Here is a 17,263-nt window from a genome sequence, read left to right on the forward strand (position 1 = left end):
TATCAGGTGTGCATGAAAATGCGGTAATGTACACTTATGCGTTCATGTTTGGGGGTTTGAAAATATGGTCACCCTAACTGGGGGGGGGGGGGGGGGGGGGGAGTTGGCAACTCTGTGTGTATCGCTAACGTACCTGTGACAGTAAATTAACAATTGGCCTAATATACAACTAGCTAGCTAGCTAATATTACAAGGTAATGTTAGCTAGTAAGTTAGCAACTTAGCCTAAACTGAGAGGAGGAACTTGATAATAGAAAAAATTTCCTCAAACTCCTACCATGACAAATATATATTGCACGCAGTATTGTCCTACCTTCAACAGTTTGGCAGGCCACTGTAAAGGCTTTCGTTGATGAAGGACCAGGAGTGGGAGTTGGAGTTGTGTTCGCTGTTCATAAAATGGATGAGGGAAAGGTGGCCATTACTGGAAGTTTCCTCTTTATCAAGAACTTCCAGCGCCTGTCTAAGCAGTTACACTAGCTCTGGCTTTGCCATTGCTAGAAGCCAATTACAGTTCTAGCTCTTAACATATAGCAGAACAACTAATCAAACTCACTGATGCTGTTAACTTAAAACTTCAACACAAATGTGGACGCCAGAGTACAGTGTGATTCCTCTTCTAGTTTGGAGGTGCCTCTGCACCTCAGCCATTTCAGACCGTCCCACCAGCTTTTGGGCCACACTTCCTCATTTACATACAACTTGAAAAGCCAATTGTCAAATGGAAAATGGAAAAGATAAAATATGAAATGCCAAATGTCAAATGGTAAAGTGCAAATGTAAATGTTATATTTAATCGTTTAAGTATTTCCATTTAAGCTTTTCCATTTCCCATTTTAAGTTTAATATTTGTTTCCCTTATTTCCATTGCCATTTTCAATTTCATCTTTACAATTTTTAAGTTTTCAGTTTGAGCATTTCCATTTAAGCTTTTGCATTTTAAATTTAATTTTTTTCATGGTCACTTTACATTTTCAAATTATCATTTCACATTTTAAATGAGCTTTTTTCAATTTCCTTTTGTCTTTTTTAGTTTAATTATGGCCTGATTATTCCTAGTAGTGTAGTAAAATCATAACCTTTTTTATGTCTTTTGATTTTCTACTTGGACTTTTAATTTGAATTATGACCAAAATATCCTCCATAAAACACAATGTTAGAGATCTTTAAAATCCTTTAAAATATACAGAGAAAAATAGGTTAGAACAAAAGAGTCATAAATGTAGAATATTTAAAGAATAAAAACAGCAGGCTACAATAAAAATTATATTTTAACCAGCATGTTAACAAAACTTTTTCCTGAAATGAACTTCAGCGTCAGGTAAGGGAGAGTCTGGAGTGCCCCCAACAGCTTCAGCCTCAGGTGACAATCTGAGTAACAGTCTGATTTGAGTGGGCAGGTAGGCTTTTTACAATAACTGCTAATGAAATCCTGTACTCTGCAACGATGAGTGATTGAAGAGGAGTCAAATACACAGTACCCATACAGCACCCACAATCATGGCCATCACAGGTTCAGCACCTTGACAGCGATTGTGACACTTTAAAGTTTGTTAAAAAGCTCCAGTAGTATAAAATTTATTCATTACAATTAACTCCATAATCTGTGTTTAACGTTCTAAAGTGGTCTATTAAATTTTGTTGTGTGTTTGAAATGATATATCCTCATTATGAAAGGTGTTAAAAGTCACCTGCTCAGTGCTGCAGGAGAGGGGCCCACTCAGGGTAGGCTGTGGGGGGGCCTCATGTTTGCGTTACAGTGCTGTTTTCACGCTTGTGTATGTTTACTAATTAAATAGAAATTACAGTAATTACAGAGTAATTGCAGTGCTGTACTTCCTATGAGGACTAAATGGTGATCTTTACAGATACTTTGTTTCTTCCTGGTAACATTATAACTAATTTGCCAGTTTACACTTTAGACTGTTGTTTATGTATCTCTTTCTGATTTGTAATCATCATTACTATTTGCTTGTCAATATTGTTTTCACAGTTTCACAATTGCTTCCAGTAAAAATCTCAAAGAGTTTTTGGATGCATGAGATGGTCAGACAGAGATTTTGTATATGGTGAGCCACTGAGGTATTCAGTGGCTTCACTGTATAGACCCTTGAAGCTCCCTTTGCAGGCAAACACAGAAGCCCATGTTAAGGAGCCTCTGTGTGCTCCTTTCCCATGGATTCCCACCTTCTATACTTCAAATGTACATACACCTTTTGTTAACAATACACACAATGGCAAGTTTATTGTCAGCAGCACATCATCCATCATAGACAAAAATCACTATGTGGACCACCACCTGAAAACCTTTGATATGATTTATGTGCATTTTAGAAGTGTTTTAGAAGGTCAAGACGGCTATTCTGTTGTGGGAACGAGGCAGTTCATTAATGGTAATGGTAAGTGGACTGCACTTACATAGCGCCTTTCTAGTCTTCCGACTACTCAAAGCCCTTTACACTGCTTACCAACATTCACCCATTCATACACTGATGGCACCGATGGCTTCTAGGCTGGATAATTGCAACTCATTTTTTTTTTTTTTTTGAACTTTATAATTGCAACTCATTATTATCAGGCTGTCCTAACAAGTCTCTAAAGACTTTCCAGCTGGTCCAGAATGCAAGTGCACATTTGCTGACTAAAACTAGAAAAAAAGATAACATTTCCCCCATCTTAGCTTCGCTGCATATCCTTCCAGTAAAATCAAGAATTGAATTTAAAATCCTTCTCCTCACATACAAAGCCCTTAATGGTCAGGCACCATTATATCTTAAAGAGCTCATAGTACTCTATTTCCCCACTAGAGCACTGCGCTCACAAAATGCAGGCTTACTGGTGGTTCCTACAGTCACCAAAAGTAGAATGGGAGGCAGAGCCTTCAGGCTTCAGCTATCAGGCTCCTCTCTTGTGGAACCATCGTCCAGATTCGGTCCGGGGCGCAGACACGCTCTCTACGTTTAAGAGTAGGCTTAAAACTTTCCTTTTTGATAAAGCTTATAGTTAGGGCCGACCAAGCTTCCCCACCCACCCACCCACCCACCTAGAGCCAGGTTCTGCTTGAGGTTTCTTCCCAGTAAAGGGGAGTTTTTCCTTACCGCTGTCGCCAAGTGCTCGCTCATGGGGGAACTGTTGGGTCTCTCTTAGCCTATATATTAATGATCTCCCTCAACAGTGTCATGATGTAGAACTACAAATATATGCAGATGACACTGTTGTGTACACACATGCACAAACAGCTGACTTAGCTGCTGCTAAGCTAACAATTGCATTGGAAAGGAACACACATTGGCTTGATCAATCATGTCTGAGTCTAAATGTTAACAAGACAAAAGTATATTTCTCTCTTAAACTATGGTGCAACCTCTTAACGCCGATATTTTCATCAGAGGTGAAAAAATTGACATAGTTACTGATTTTAAATATCTTGGTGTAACTGGATCTAAATTTGAACTTTAAGAAACATGTTAAAAAAACGGTTAAAACCATAAAGTACAACTTAGCAAATTTTAGACATATTATAAACTGTGTCTCTTTGGACGCAGCCAAGATATTTATGCATGCTATGATTCTTTCCCATATGTCTTATTGCATCACATGCTGGGGGCAGGCTGGAGAAAGTCATAAAACCTCTTGAGTCCTTATAAAAACAAACTCTAAAAACTCTGGACAAAAAGCCAATGCATTTCCATCACTGAAGGGTACTGGAGAAATACAATTTGTATTGTATTTTGTATGGTGTGTTCTGTGTGGGTTTTTTTTTTTTTTTGCTTTGTAATGTTTGTTGTTGTGCTGTTGTATGTTTTGATTGTGGGGGATTACGGATGCAAATTAGCTTCGAGCTAACTCCGGTGCAGTGCATCTTTAATGTTTAAAACTCCACACTGTCCCAATCAATAAATCAAATCTACACAATCTACACAATACTTCTTGCTATTTCATATATTTTACCTGTTAAGTTGACTGGTCTTTCAGAGAATACTGCCACAGACAATGCAGTGGCCATCAAAGATTCTGTGCGTGCCTTATCAGGCCTGTACCACACAACAAACAAACCTGAGGTGCTCTGGTAATATAGTGTCTGTGAGAAATACCCAACTCCTCTTTGTCAAGTCTCAAGTCTTTTTAAAAGGCACCAGGTACAGCTACGGAACTGGTGCAACTATTGACACAGAATGGGATTCCGTGCCAGTAGTCCATAGGCTGTCGGTCCAAACTGGTTTTCCGTGTTGATAGCAGTTTGTTCTATTGGTACATAAACACAATTTTAACAGGAGGGGGACATTATTTGAGGGGAGAAAAGACTTCAACACAACACTGGACCTCTTGTAGACCACTAACCAGACATTCTTTACCATCACATCAGGCATTTTAGTGCTGTTAAATGGGACATTTTTACTGGACAACTTGACCATCATGTCGGGCATTTTTGTGCCATTAAGTGATCATTTTTCCCCCACTTAACTGTTTTAACCATGATTTTTCACTAATCTTAACCAAGTGGTTTTTGTGCCTAAACCTAACCATTTCAACCCAAACATGGAAGACTGGTGTATCACCTGCAAGCAAAAACGTTCTTTCATTTTGAAACGATTTGAATTTGAACAATCAATACCATTGCGCTTGCGTAATCAACAATGAGTGGAGGAATCAATACCCACTTCCTTTTACAAAAGCTGCACACAATCAGGGTACAAAGATTCTTTGGATATCATTTGACCAGCAAATTATAAAACCATTTACTACAGTGGCCCCGAGGTACAAAACACAACACTGGACAAAACACAACATTTCAGAAAACACAATAGGAGATCATTTTTGCTGAAGTTCAGGAGCAGGACGACACCTCAGACATTCCTCTTTGTGTCATACATCAATAAATGCCTTCTTGTCCTGGGAGCTGTTGTAGACCCTTCCTGAAGCCTTCCCCACACCTCAGCCGTCATCCTGCTCCACCATTCTTAATCCCCAGTCACTACTCATACATTTGATATTCAATATACTATTCATATCTCAGTTGATTGTGGTCTGTGCTCGTGAACATCGAAACAGAAAACAACAAAAAACATTTCTCAAACAATTCTTGCCTGTGATTGGACAGAGGCTGGTGTTCCTCAGCCTTGGCATTGATTCTACAAGTCTCTGGAACTCTTCTGGAGGGATGAACACCATTCTTCAAAAAGATATTTCCTAATTTGGTGTTTTGATGATGGTGGTGGAGAGCGCTGTCTAACACGTCAGTCCAAAATCTCCCATAGTTGTTCAATTGGGTTGATATCTGGTGACTGTGAAGGCCATAGCATATGATTCACATCATGCCCTATGACTTGGGGTATCATCCTGGAAGAGACCACTCCAAGGATAGAAATGTTTCATCACAGGATAAAGGCGATGACTCAGAACTACTTTGTACTGATTTGCAGTGACCCTTCCCCCTAAGTGGACAAGTGGACCCAAACCATGCCAACAAAATGCCCCCCCAAAGCATAATAGAGCCACCAGATCCCCTCACTGTAGGGGTCAAACATTCAGGCCTGCGCCAGTTTTTCCTTTAATTTGTCACCCATCTGTATACAGTGATGGCTGCAGAAAGAGGAGGAAAGGTTAAAAAGAAAGTAGTTCAGAACATAAATGGACTTTTCTCTGTGTTTTCTTTTCCTGCCTGGATTAGAGGAGGGAGTTAGGCAGGATTTGGGACACATGGTAATTATCCCATCTGAGATCCCATCTGTGACCCCCCACCCACCTTCCCAGTCTGTTTTGTAAAGCCTCCCCAGCCCTCCCAGCTTAAGCAGGATTGTCTTTCTCTGCTCCAGAGTCTCTGAGGTCACTAAAAACAAGCCAGGCTTTTGTGTCACAACAACAAAGGATTTCAAATAAAGAAGAGTAGAAGATACCTTTTAACTCCCTCTGAGAGGAGCCAGCATTTGTTTTGCAGCCTTCACAGTTTCCGGAGTGCCTGAGTTTTGTTTTTCGTGTGTTTTGTGTTGCTTGAGTGTCTAGTTTGACGCTTGTTTTTGATTAGAACTGGACACAGCAGACATACAGAACAATTGTGGTATTTTTATCCATTACAACAATACATTTTTAATAAGAAAAGAAACAGCCAGATAATGGAAACAGCCTCACCTCATGCTTTATTTATATCAGGACACCCTCTAAATGCATGGATGTTTTTTAAATGTTCCTACATACCTTGGCTCGTTGGGGACCTGTCACGTATATAATGCAGGCTGAGTTACATAATAAAATAATATTGTCATTTAAAGATGACAAGATCATTATTTTTTTTCAAAATGTATTAATATTTCTTAGTAGTAGTAATATCTCTTCATGTAGGACCTTCACTGGAGTGATGTACAACAAGCTCTGTTTCTCCTTGGAGGAGGTTGGGCTGAAAACCACAAGTCCATTTCTGTTAGTATATAAGGTTACCTCATCTATTGCAGCTCAGACTGCTTCTTTTGCGATGGCTGCTTGAATAGCACCTTGACCCTTGTCATGTTCAGAGCTAATGTTGTCTGAGCTAGCATCTTCATTCTCATGCTCTAGTTCTGCTTTGGAATTATGTATTTGTTTCATCACTTGGCATAAAACATAACCCTGATCATCAGTTTCTCCAGTTTCATCTTCTTTTTCAGAGTTACTGTCAACAAAGCTTCCAAATATCAAAGAAAGTGCTTTCTCAGCAGAGTACCTGATACCTTGATGTTGTAACATCATGTTACTGTAACAGTAAACTAATATAAAACAAACTTAGTGATTTAATATATATATGATTTACTTTCAGTAACAATGAGACAAGTTCATTTCACATTCTTTTGAGAATTTGGTCTAATAATGAAAAAATCTAAGTTTTTGTTTGTCAGTTTATCATCTTTAAAAATATGATATGATATGATGGAAAGAAACTTGCATCAGAAAACATTTACTTGGAGTAGAGGCTACTTTACCTCCATACAGTGATGAATGTTTTTTTTAACCCAGCATGGCTGCATGTTACATTATGTATCTTCTCAACCTGTAGCACCTGGATGTATTTGCACCACTGTTTTGTTTACAGTGGAATATGATGAGGCTTGTGTAACTGAGAGAAATCAGAAAGAAAGTAGTCAAAATGAAGCACAAAAGGTATTTTTGTTGCTAAAAGAGCAGGTTTTCAGACTTTTTCCTTGGGCCCATTGGATCAGAACACAGAGAGCAACAATAGGAAACTGCAACCTACAGATATTGCATATTAGTCAAAACCACATTGATAAGAAACAGATTTTAAAGTTCTATTACCAGTTTTCTGCTCCCCCAGCCTATCATGGTCGCTGACCCAGTCTTTTACTGCATCACTAAGTACATCACTTTCTTATGTAACTGGACTGGCAGCATAAGTCACTGTTAACCTCCCAGTTGCTTATTAGTTGCATGCACTAAACAAAACAAAGTGTCAACATAACAGATGCCCCTCAGATAATAATAGTACTCAGAGAAAAGCAAGGGATTGATTTTAGATTGCCTTTTCCCAAACTATAGAGGCCCTGAACCTCAGCTGGTCTTTTTTTTTAAATCAATATTGCTTTTTTAAATATACTGTGTCCCTCTCATCCTCAGTAATGACACATAGGCGTCCTTTTTCCTGATCACCATGTTTTTTCAAAGGCAATTTTCACACATCCAGCTATCTCAGATGCAGGTATCACTTCAGTCTTGAGAAAGGAAGATTCTGCACACTGCTCTTGCATCACATTTTATTGATCATACTAACATGTGGGTCTAGTATTTTTAATAATTCTTACAACAAAGATCTTAAATAGATAATGCTTCATCCATTCTGGTGCAGGGGTGTGGGACAGTTATTCTCCTGTGGAAGTGTCTCTCAATAATTCACAGTCACATATTTACAACCTGTCATGTTATAGTCCACACATAAGAAAAAGAAAACAAAAAAGAAAAACATGAACAAATGTAAGATTGTAATTGTCAGTAATGATTTAGGCAAATACAAAGTGCAATATAGAATATATCAATGTAGAAACACTACTTAGTTCTCCTATAGATATCATGAGGGTGCTGCAATCAAATATATGGATTATAAAATTATAATATACAAGAATACAAATAACCAGGAATCAAGCTGAATTTAGAACATGATACACTTGACACAAGATCCTTTTAGCTATTATGAAATGCATTTTATTCTATGTAAAATATAATATAAAATATGTAAGTTAAATGTAAAGAACTTAACGGTGAACATGGGCTGATGTTTTGACTTACCTATTAGTGGCCTGGTTCCGATTTGGTAGGCCAGCACTCTCCCGGTCATGGAGGCTGACGAAGGCAGTCCTTAAAACATCTCAACCAAGGCAAACTGCCTCAGAGTTCTCCTGTTCTGTGATGCATGGGATATCTGTAAATATAATCAAACCTGTAGTCATCTTGTTAGTGCTGTATATTCTCATATATAAAGCATACGACGGCAGGGGATGCTAATCTCTGAAATTATTCATATTGGAGTATGTTTTATCATCCAATGATAGTTTGATTCATATGCTTACCTTGAACAGCTGCTGACAGAAAGCGGAGTTCTTTGCAACAAACACTCTCCCTCTCAGTTGGCACAGACAATCAGTTGCTGCACAGACACCATTGATTTTGCCCCACTCTGGCCTCCTCACCACTCTGATCGTCTTCATTTTGATGTACATGTAGAGCGGGTCATCCACTAATCAGAAGATTGGCGGTTCGATTCCTGGCTCCTCCAGTCCACATGCCGATGTGTCCTTGGGCAAGATAATTAACCCCAAATTGCTCCTGATGGCTGTGCCATCAGTGTATGAATGTGTGTGAATGGTTAGTTTCCTCTGATGGGCAGGTGGGGACCTTGCATTGTAGCCCCTGTACCCATTCAGCATATGAATGTGTGTGAATGGGTGAATGTGATTTGTAGGGTAAAAGCACTTTGAGTGGTCGGAAGACAAGAGAGGTGCCATACAAGTACAGTCCATTTACCATTTACATTTTGAGTAATGTCTTCTATGTTGTCCTCCTTGCTAACGTTGCACTTGGGTTCAAATTGAAATGGCTGAACAGAGTGTTTTTTATATCACATTTATATAGCTGATGTCAACATTAACCTAATGGCCTACAAGTCTCCATTGTTGGGGTTCCTTTTAAAGGGGATGAAAGTAGTGAATGTGATTCGCCATGATTGTCACAGCCTCTAACAAAGCCACCTTTAATGTACTCTTTCTGATCACACCATATATTTAAGTGTTCCACAGGTGCATCCAGTGTGTCTGGCCATGAAAATACCAAAATTGCGCCCTGGACAGAGTGTGCTTGACTGCAATCTGCACTGTGCACTGGGTTCATGAAGATAGGCCCCATAGTGTCAGTCAGTTGACACTCCACATACAATACTTAAATATGTCTCATCCATTTTACTTGATAAATGCAAAGGTGAATTGTATGACGGAGACTCATCTTCAAAAACACACCTGTTCTACTGAGGATGTTTGAACAAAAAAACAATCAACCCAATACACAGACACAATGTTATTTCTGTCCATTTAATGAAGACATTGTTGAGGTAACAGTACACAGGTGACTGTTGTAAGACAGAAGGGTGCCAAGTTTTTATAGTATTGCACACACCTGATATTGTATCTACCATACATATGCCTTTGACACCAATATATTGGCAAGAATATAACTTGAGGACAATCAGTGATTATTGAATGAATGAGTTGATTAATCAAGTATTTAAAATCATTTCCTCTGTGCTCTTTCAGCATTCTGTACATGAGATTGGCAGAAAAAAATAAGAACAGTTTGTGTCACTACAGTATTTACACGATTCCAGTAACAGTGATCCACATTTTGTAGACTATATTGAAGATATATAATACTGTACATTGATGAATTGTTATTCTTGACTTCTGCATAGTGCCTTCATTTCACATTGCAATACATGGTATACATACGAAGTATATTGCATATTGTTAATCATATATATGTATATATGTGTATATGTATATGTGTGTGTGTGTGTGTGTGTGTGTGTGTATATATATATATATATATATATACATAAAATATGATTAACAATATGCAATATACTTTCTAGAAAAAAGCTCAATGTATATGGTTAGGGAAAGAGTTGATGATTTCATAGCTGTATGTACAGTACCTTGACCTTGTTTGCAAGAAAAGAAGAGGTATGTATGTGTATGTATGTATCAAAACTTAGTGCCAACTACAGGGACTCTAAAACTTTTCCAAAGGACAAAGACAAGGCAAATCCACTCACCAGGATTGGATTTGGAGTGCTTGGCTATGTATTGGCACTATGTTAGAGGTATGAAATCCTGGCACCACCATACTAATATTACTAATATGTGTCACTTGCTTACATGCCGTAGAAAAACATAGTCATAGTGTCTGTGGTATAAGCCATGATTTGCTGAACATTTAAGTCTGGACCCTGTGTTTGGCACTCGCACCCATCTTGTCAGTTACTGGAAACAGAAAATCCAAATTTGGAAAGAGAGATGGAAGCCTTAATGGGGCTGAGGTAGGACCAGCAAGCACCAGGGCTGAGACACATCAAGCAAAATGCCCCAAAACTTTTAACTTAATGACACAATGATCCTTGAAAGGGTAACCATGACACACATTAGACAAAGTAAACATAAAGACCATAGCATCTCGTACAGGGAAAAAAACAAGTCTTGACAAGAAATGACAAGAAATCCATAGACTTATTGGAGTCAATCAGCCATGGTGATTGCTGTTTGGTTGGAACTTGTAAACAACTTCTGTTACAATATTGGTTGTGATTCCTTGGGGAGAAACTCCCAAATGTGGGGATTCTGTTTGTAGTTTCCAGATTTTTAGCCAATATGTAATAAGAATCACTAGTTCTTCAGCCAAATAATGGCACTTGTATATCAGCACAGACATCTTATCAGTGAAAAACATTTAATACTTATGGGTGTTTCTGCACAGAACAGGGTTTTGTAGGTTTTTATTGTGTTAATGTACTAAACTGTACATTTATATTTAAATTTTAGCAACTTTCTCTTTCATTCCACAATGTTTTGAACCAGACATAATCTCACTCTGATATATACTGTACCAAGAACATGTATGGTGGTTGCCAGCATTTTGTGCAATACCTTACACATTGACATTTGACAAGTCTCTACCTGCAACTGATCAGTAAAAACAAACGTGTACACAAACAGTCCTGAACATTCAGTCCATTACTGCTTTGGCAACCTCTTCTCAAAGGGATGTGAGTTGTATCCCCTCAACAGCAAAAATATTTGGCTTTTAAAAACTCTGAAACTCAAGAAACACTTGAGTTAAAGTGTTAAAATAATAACTAAAATAATAACATAATTTACAGTACAGTATTTCAGATGGAAATAATACACCAGTATTCTTAAGGAATACTCCAAATATGGGCATGGAAAGCTATTTTTTTTGCCATAAACCAGTGGCTGGAATAAAATAAGCAATGCTAATCTGTTTTAGACTCACCTTCACATGATTAAATTTTAGAGCATATTAAGTCACACCTTTAAAGTGTTACTTTTGATATTCTCACTTAAATTATATAATATCAAAGTATGTTTACTTTTCAACCCTGTATCCTAGAAATTGTGTTTATATACAACTTAATTGCAAAAGCAAATACATTTTGGAACACAATGCTGTTCAGATTACGTTTTTTTAAACAACATAATAAGGAAATGTTGTTAATTAATGTATCTGGCTTGTCACAGAAATGTTGATACTGAGCATAGCAATAAAATGGTCATTGGCCACGTATTTCATTTGTTCTCTGCCAAAATATCAGATCTTGCAGTACAATATCCTCTCAATTAACTTTTTTATGGTTATGTTTAGGCACTCGCAGCACTGTTAAGATTAGGGAAAGATTGTCTGTGTTTAATACAAAAAAGCCAACTACAGATATGATGAGTTTACAAAATTTAACCAAAAACACAATCAGATGTGTCGTGTTGCCTAAACGTAACCACCAATGGAACTCAGGATGCAAAGTCTGGTCCTAACCCCATAATTTAAGCAGCAGTTAGACAACCACAACCAACTTCATTTGGAAAACAATTTCATAGTTTACAAACTTAATTTCTAGGGGACAGGGTTGTTACTTTGGCAGTTTTGTGAATGTATTGAATGTCAACTCAGTCTCAGAGCAGTTTGTAAAATAGTTACAAATTTTAATCTATAGATTTTTGTACATGGACATAAATTTTCCATTTTTCTCATGACACTCAGCACAACTTCCAAACTAATGTATTTCAATTAGAATATCTTTCATGCCTGCAGCACGTTTTTTTTTTTCTGTTGGTCAGGAGTCAACTCGGGAGTACAGACACTGTTTTGTTTTTTCTCAATTGTTTTTCTTTTTTCTTTCTTTTTTTAACTATAACTGCTACATTACTCAAAATTTAATCACATGATTTTATTCTTGTTTTTATTTCTTTATTTTAATTTTATCAGTCTGCGTCAGTCCAGTGGGTGGACCTTTTCTTTCTTAAAACACAGTCTTCCTCAATTAATATCAAGCCACGTCATCCTATAAAGCACTGCAAAGTTGTGTGTGTGTGTGTGTATGTGTGTTTGCATTAAAAGTTGTACCATGGTCATATAAATGGGATGAAGACAGGGTTATCAAAATGGACTTTACATTTCACATCTCTCATTTAATCCCTGAACTTGTTACTTTCATATATTTCGTCAAACTGGACTTGAGATTGTGCATTGCATTCAACCTCCACTGTTACATAATTTAAATTATTTATGCACATGTCACATTTAATTGTTGCCTGTGTCACCTTCATATATTTCATACACTTCATTTCTTTGTCCATAGCACAGACCATATTTCCTTTGTACAGTAAATATTTCATTTCAAAACTATTACTATTCCATTCAGTAAATAGATTTTAAAATCTCAATTTAATTTTAATATGATTTTGTTTATTTCATTATTATTATTGTTATCATTATTATTATTATTATTATTATTATTATTATTATTATTATTGTTATTACCTTACTTATGTCTATTTTTATTCCTCTGTGTTGTGTTTTTTGGGAGCAAACACCAAGACACATTCTTTGTATTTTTGCATTGGCTATTGAAACAGATTCTGATTGAATGGGCTATGTCATGCTGACATAAAATCACAAAACCAAGAATCATAAAGATACAAAATTCTCCAGGGTTGTGCAAATAGTAGCATATGCACGCATCAGTATTTGATGATGTGGGAATGAGAATAGGTTGGTCTTTTCAGCCTTACCCTAACCCCTAACCCTAACCCAAGCACTTTAGGCATTCCTCCAAGTCTGTAGTAATGCCCTAGATTCTCAGCAGTATTGTAATCTCTGAAGGTGACGCATTTTGGTCACTATTTCCACTAAAACGAAAAAACAAACAAACAAAAAGCTTCATTTTATATACCGGGCTTTTAAAGTGCTCTCTGAAACCAGGCCTGGGGTGGCTTGTGTCCATGAAATGAGAAAATTTGCTTTGTCAAAGAGCTACACCAAATACATCGTTGGAAAGGTCTCGACCTGGGGAGTAACATATGTCAGTATGAAGATTCTACATGGTTCCTGATTTGAAATACTGACCTTTGAACCTTGACCTCGGTTCAAAATCTGATTACACAAATGTGTTTACCATCCACTTAAAGTCCTCAGTGTACTCTCAATTCAGTATTTACAACTTCCAATTCTATGAAAAACACTAATATTTTTTAAAAACTACAGTTCCCTAGAGCCGTGCCATGCAGCTTGATACAAATCAGCTCCACAGTTGTAGTTCTTCAGGTTTACAAAGTACATTTGTAAATAGGGTTGTAAAAAGATCTACTACATTTTGTTATACAATCTTGTGTTGTAAAATGATAATAGATGAATCTTGAATCTTGAATAATCAAAAATCTGGTACAGCCAAACTAGTAATTACACTGCATCTAGATGATCTATGTTAAGAAGACTTCGGTTTATTTCAGATATTTTAACCAAAAGAGGAGTCAAACAGGCCATGTCCTTCACAATCCTGTGAGTCATGTCATCCAATGTTTGTGTGTGCATGTGTGTGTGTGTGTGTGTGTGTGTGTGTGTATGAATGGGGGTGGGGAGGTCCTAATAAACCAACTGCACACAAAAATCTTAATCAGTTTGAAATCAATTCAGTAATTAAAAGTAAATAGCAGATATAAAAGGAAATAAAAGTTTTGTAGTGTAACGCAAAGTGGACTGTCTTCATCTCATCAAATCTATAGATTAAATTTCATGACTATTTCACAAACTGCCGTGAGACTGGGTTGTGCACGTGGTAGGTAGTGAAACAAACAATCTGACATTTTTGGAAATACACTTGTTTCATTTTTTACCCATGGTCACATACAAAGGTATTAGTTTTATAATGTGTTTACTTTATCACAAGGACAGCAAGCAGGGGCATACCTGCATCAAAAGTAGAACCAGTCACCGTCCAACAACTCCAGAACTGTCTTGTTTTACATGTTGTGTCTTGCTAGCTTGCAAACGAGTCAGTGATGGAGCCACTGAGTCACTAGGTTTTGTTCAAAGCACAGCTACAGTGCAAAAGCTGATACTCATAGTTTGACTAGCAATTTTCACAGTTGTATTCTCTGTTAATTAATCTCCCCACATAATGGTCTAAAGGCTATTTCAAAGCCTTTTGCACACTGACAGGAATATAGTTCTTGAGAAAACACTCTTAATCCCTCCATTTAAAAAAAAAACAACAGTTTTGATCTATTTCATATATTTAAACTGTCTATCAAAAATATATTGAGTCCAAAGAAGTATCAGGATACTTTACCTTAAAACCCAATTCCCCATAAACAACAATGAAGACATGACTTTCACGTTATCAATGGTAGATACTGTCCTGGCTGTATTTCCTAAGATGTTGGACTGTTTCTTTAACTGAGTGGTGTGTAGTACAGTAGGGAGTTGAGGAGTGGGGTTGGGAGTTAGGTGGGTGGACCAGTAATTATTAAAGTGTAGTGGGGTTGATGTGCTGGAGTGACTCACTCTCAACACAGTTCTTGCAACAGCAGTTGTGTGTTTTGTATTTTTCCCCACTCTGTTTCCCTGAATGCCACTCAGCAGACATCAGCAGAAACTCATCATGGGCCTCTGTTACAGTCATGTTTCCCAATTTATTTTTTTACCAAACATTCTCCTTCTTTTAATACAGTAATCAACAAATATTCCTATGCCAAGTTTTTGTATTATGTGAATAAGGTTTCTGTTCTTTTCTGGACAAAGGAAAAGGAAATGATAAAATGTGACTAATATGGAAAACAAGGCGCTTATGGCATGGATTAAAATAGTTAATTTTTCAGTTCAAAAATAATAACGATGGTTAATAGTTGGGGTAAACTAAAAACAAAAAATTAAAAACACAGATTGTACCGTTAAGTTGTAATTGTTTTGTTTTTTATTGGTCACTATTGGTGGTCAGTCTGAGACTGATTGTGATTGGCAGTAGGTGAGGACGAGAAGGGAGATATATGAGACCAGAGGCAGACACGTAACACGGAAATGTGTATCAAAGCATTTGAATGACACTTTAGTGGAAGTGGTGCTAAAACCAATGATAAAGAATCACCACATTATTAAATAATAATTAATATTAAAATCAGTGTAGGTAATGTAAAGGGTCAAATACTCTCAACATGTAGCTGTTATTTGAGGACACATTGATAAAAATAATTATTTTATTAATGGTTCTATTGATAAAAGTGGTAATTATGTTTATAATGGGATTATAATCTGCCACCAGTTTATCATAATGCACTTAAATTGTTAGAAAGTAAAATAATATGCAGGTTACAGAGGCTGATTTATATTGGATTCGCCACACGTTTCAAAGAGTAAGTCTGAGCATCTTATTTGTAAAGGGAAAATATGTAGGGCTGGATAACTGAGGGCAAGAGTGTATTGTCTAGTCAGCGTAGATGATGAATCCAGAGAAGGTGCTGTACTTGTTGTTGTTGCCTCCATGAGCTTTGCCTCCATCTAGTTTAATGTAGACCTCGTCTCCAGGCTCCAGATGCAGCACAGCGCTGTTACTGGCATAGTCATAGTTCTGGTCTGCATCCTGTGCTATGGCACTGGCACGTACCTGCAGGACACACACACACAAACATACACATTAAGAAAAAAATCTCAACTGAACAAAAAGTCTAAAGCCCTGCTAGTTACGACTAGAAGCTACAATATTCATGACATTTAGTAAAGTGTTCCACCCTGTCAAAAAAAAGAGTGACAGCAGTGTGTGGCAGAGCAGATTTTGTGTAGACAATGATGAGGACTGCAGGTGCTGCTGATGTGCTGCTATCATTACATGACCAGCGTAGGCAAGGTGTCAGATGAAACAATAAACATACATAAGCAGTAAGGGTTTAATTAATTTCAATTTTGCTGTGTTTACCACCACCTGCTGGATATTTTGTTAAACTTAAATTGAGCAATTATGCACACAAATATATAGGCTAAATAATTCAATTACCAGTATACATACAAAGCAGAGAATTTATAGCATGAAAATATAAATGTTCTCAGTTTAAAATGGTAATTGTTTAAATCAAAGAAAATGACTATAGAAAATATGATTTATTCAATAACATATATTACATATATTTTTAAATAAGACAAAAACATTTTTTACATCAATAGACCAATAATACAAAAAGTCATCATCATCGAGCTTCTCCTTCCAGTCCACACAAATGGTGTGAACCCATATGTGGCAGCCGTCACACTGGACCCACCAATCCCTCCAAACTTTCCAGAGGGTCACGCTCCCTGTACCAGCCACACTATCAAACTGTTAGCTCCATTCTTCACTTTCCAGTGGTGTGACCTAGTCACAGAAGAAAAATTAGGTAAGAAAATTGCCCAATAATCATGGATTGGCATGCAAAGTCAGACATTAAGTGGATGTTGTGGGTCCAGCAGATGAGCTGGACAATAAAGGAACAGTGAAGGTCATCTGCTGAGGGAGGGTGTATAAATGGTAAATGAACTTGTGTAGCATCTTTCTAGTCTTCCGACCGCTCTTTTACACTATGAGTCATATTCACCCATTCACACACATTCATACACTGAATGGGTACAGGGGCTACCATGCAAGGTCCCAACCTGCCCATCAGAGGGAATTAACCATTCACACACATTCACAAACAGA

The 17,263-nt window shown here is 37.2% G+C and overlaps 2 protein-coding genes across 3 annotated transcripts in view; both read right to left on the reverse strand.

Annotated features, from left to right (window-relative positions):
• dtx3l1 (deltex E3 ubiquitin ligase 3L1) overlaps window positions 1–614 on the reverse strand; it is a 43,298-nt gene extending 42,684 nt beyond the window's left edge. Inside the window, exons 1-2 of one of the 2 annotated variants that reach the window (XM_042399424.1) lie at window positions 557–611; window positions 314–388 (exon numbers count right to left, since the gene is read on the reverse strand). The gene's annotated coding sequence lies outside the window, so the exon portion shown is untranslated. Of the gene's footprint in view, window positions 1–313 lie in introns of both variants that reach the window. The other variant, XM_042399423.1, reaches the window with a different exon arrangement.
• A 14,874-nt stretch (window positions 615–15,488) lies between these two features.
• c1ql3a (complement component 1, q subcomponent-like 3a) overlaps window positions 15,489–17,263 on the reverse strand; it is a 45,142-nt gene continuing 43,367 nt past the window's right edge. The window contains exon 2 of the mRNA XM_042399418.1: window positions 15,489–16,198. Coding sequence (XP_042255352.1) covers window positions 16,019–16,198 — 180 coding nt within the window. The 3' untranslated portion in view covers window positions 15,489–16,018. The remainder of the gene's footprint in view (window positions 16,199–17,263) is intronic.

The sequence above is a fragment of the Thunnus maccoyii genome, chromosome 21, assembly GCF_910596095.1.
Source record: "Thunnus maccoyii chromosome 21, fThuMac1.1, whole genome shotgun sequence".
In the NCBI taxonomy this organism is placed as follows: domain Eukaryota; kingdom Metazoa; phylum Chordata; class Actinopteri; order Scombriformes; family Scombridae; genus Thunnus; species Thunnus maccoyii.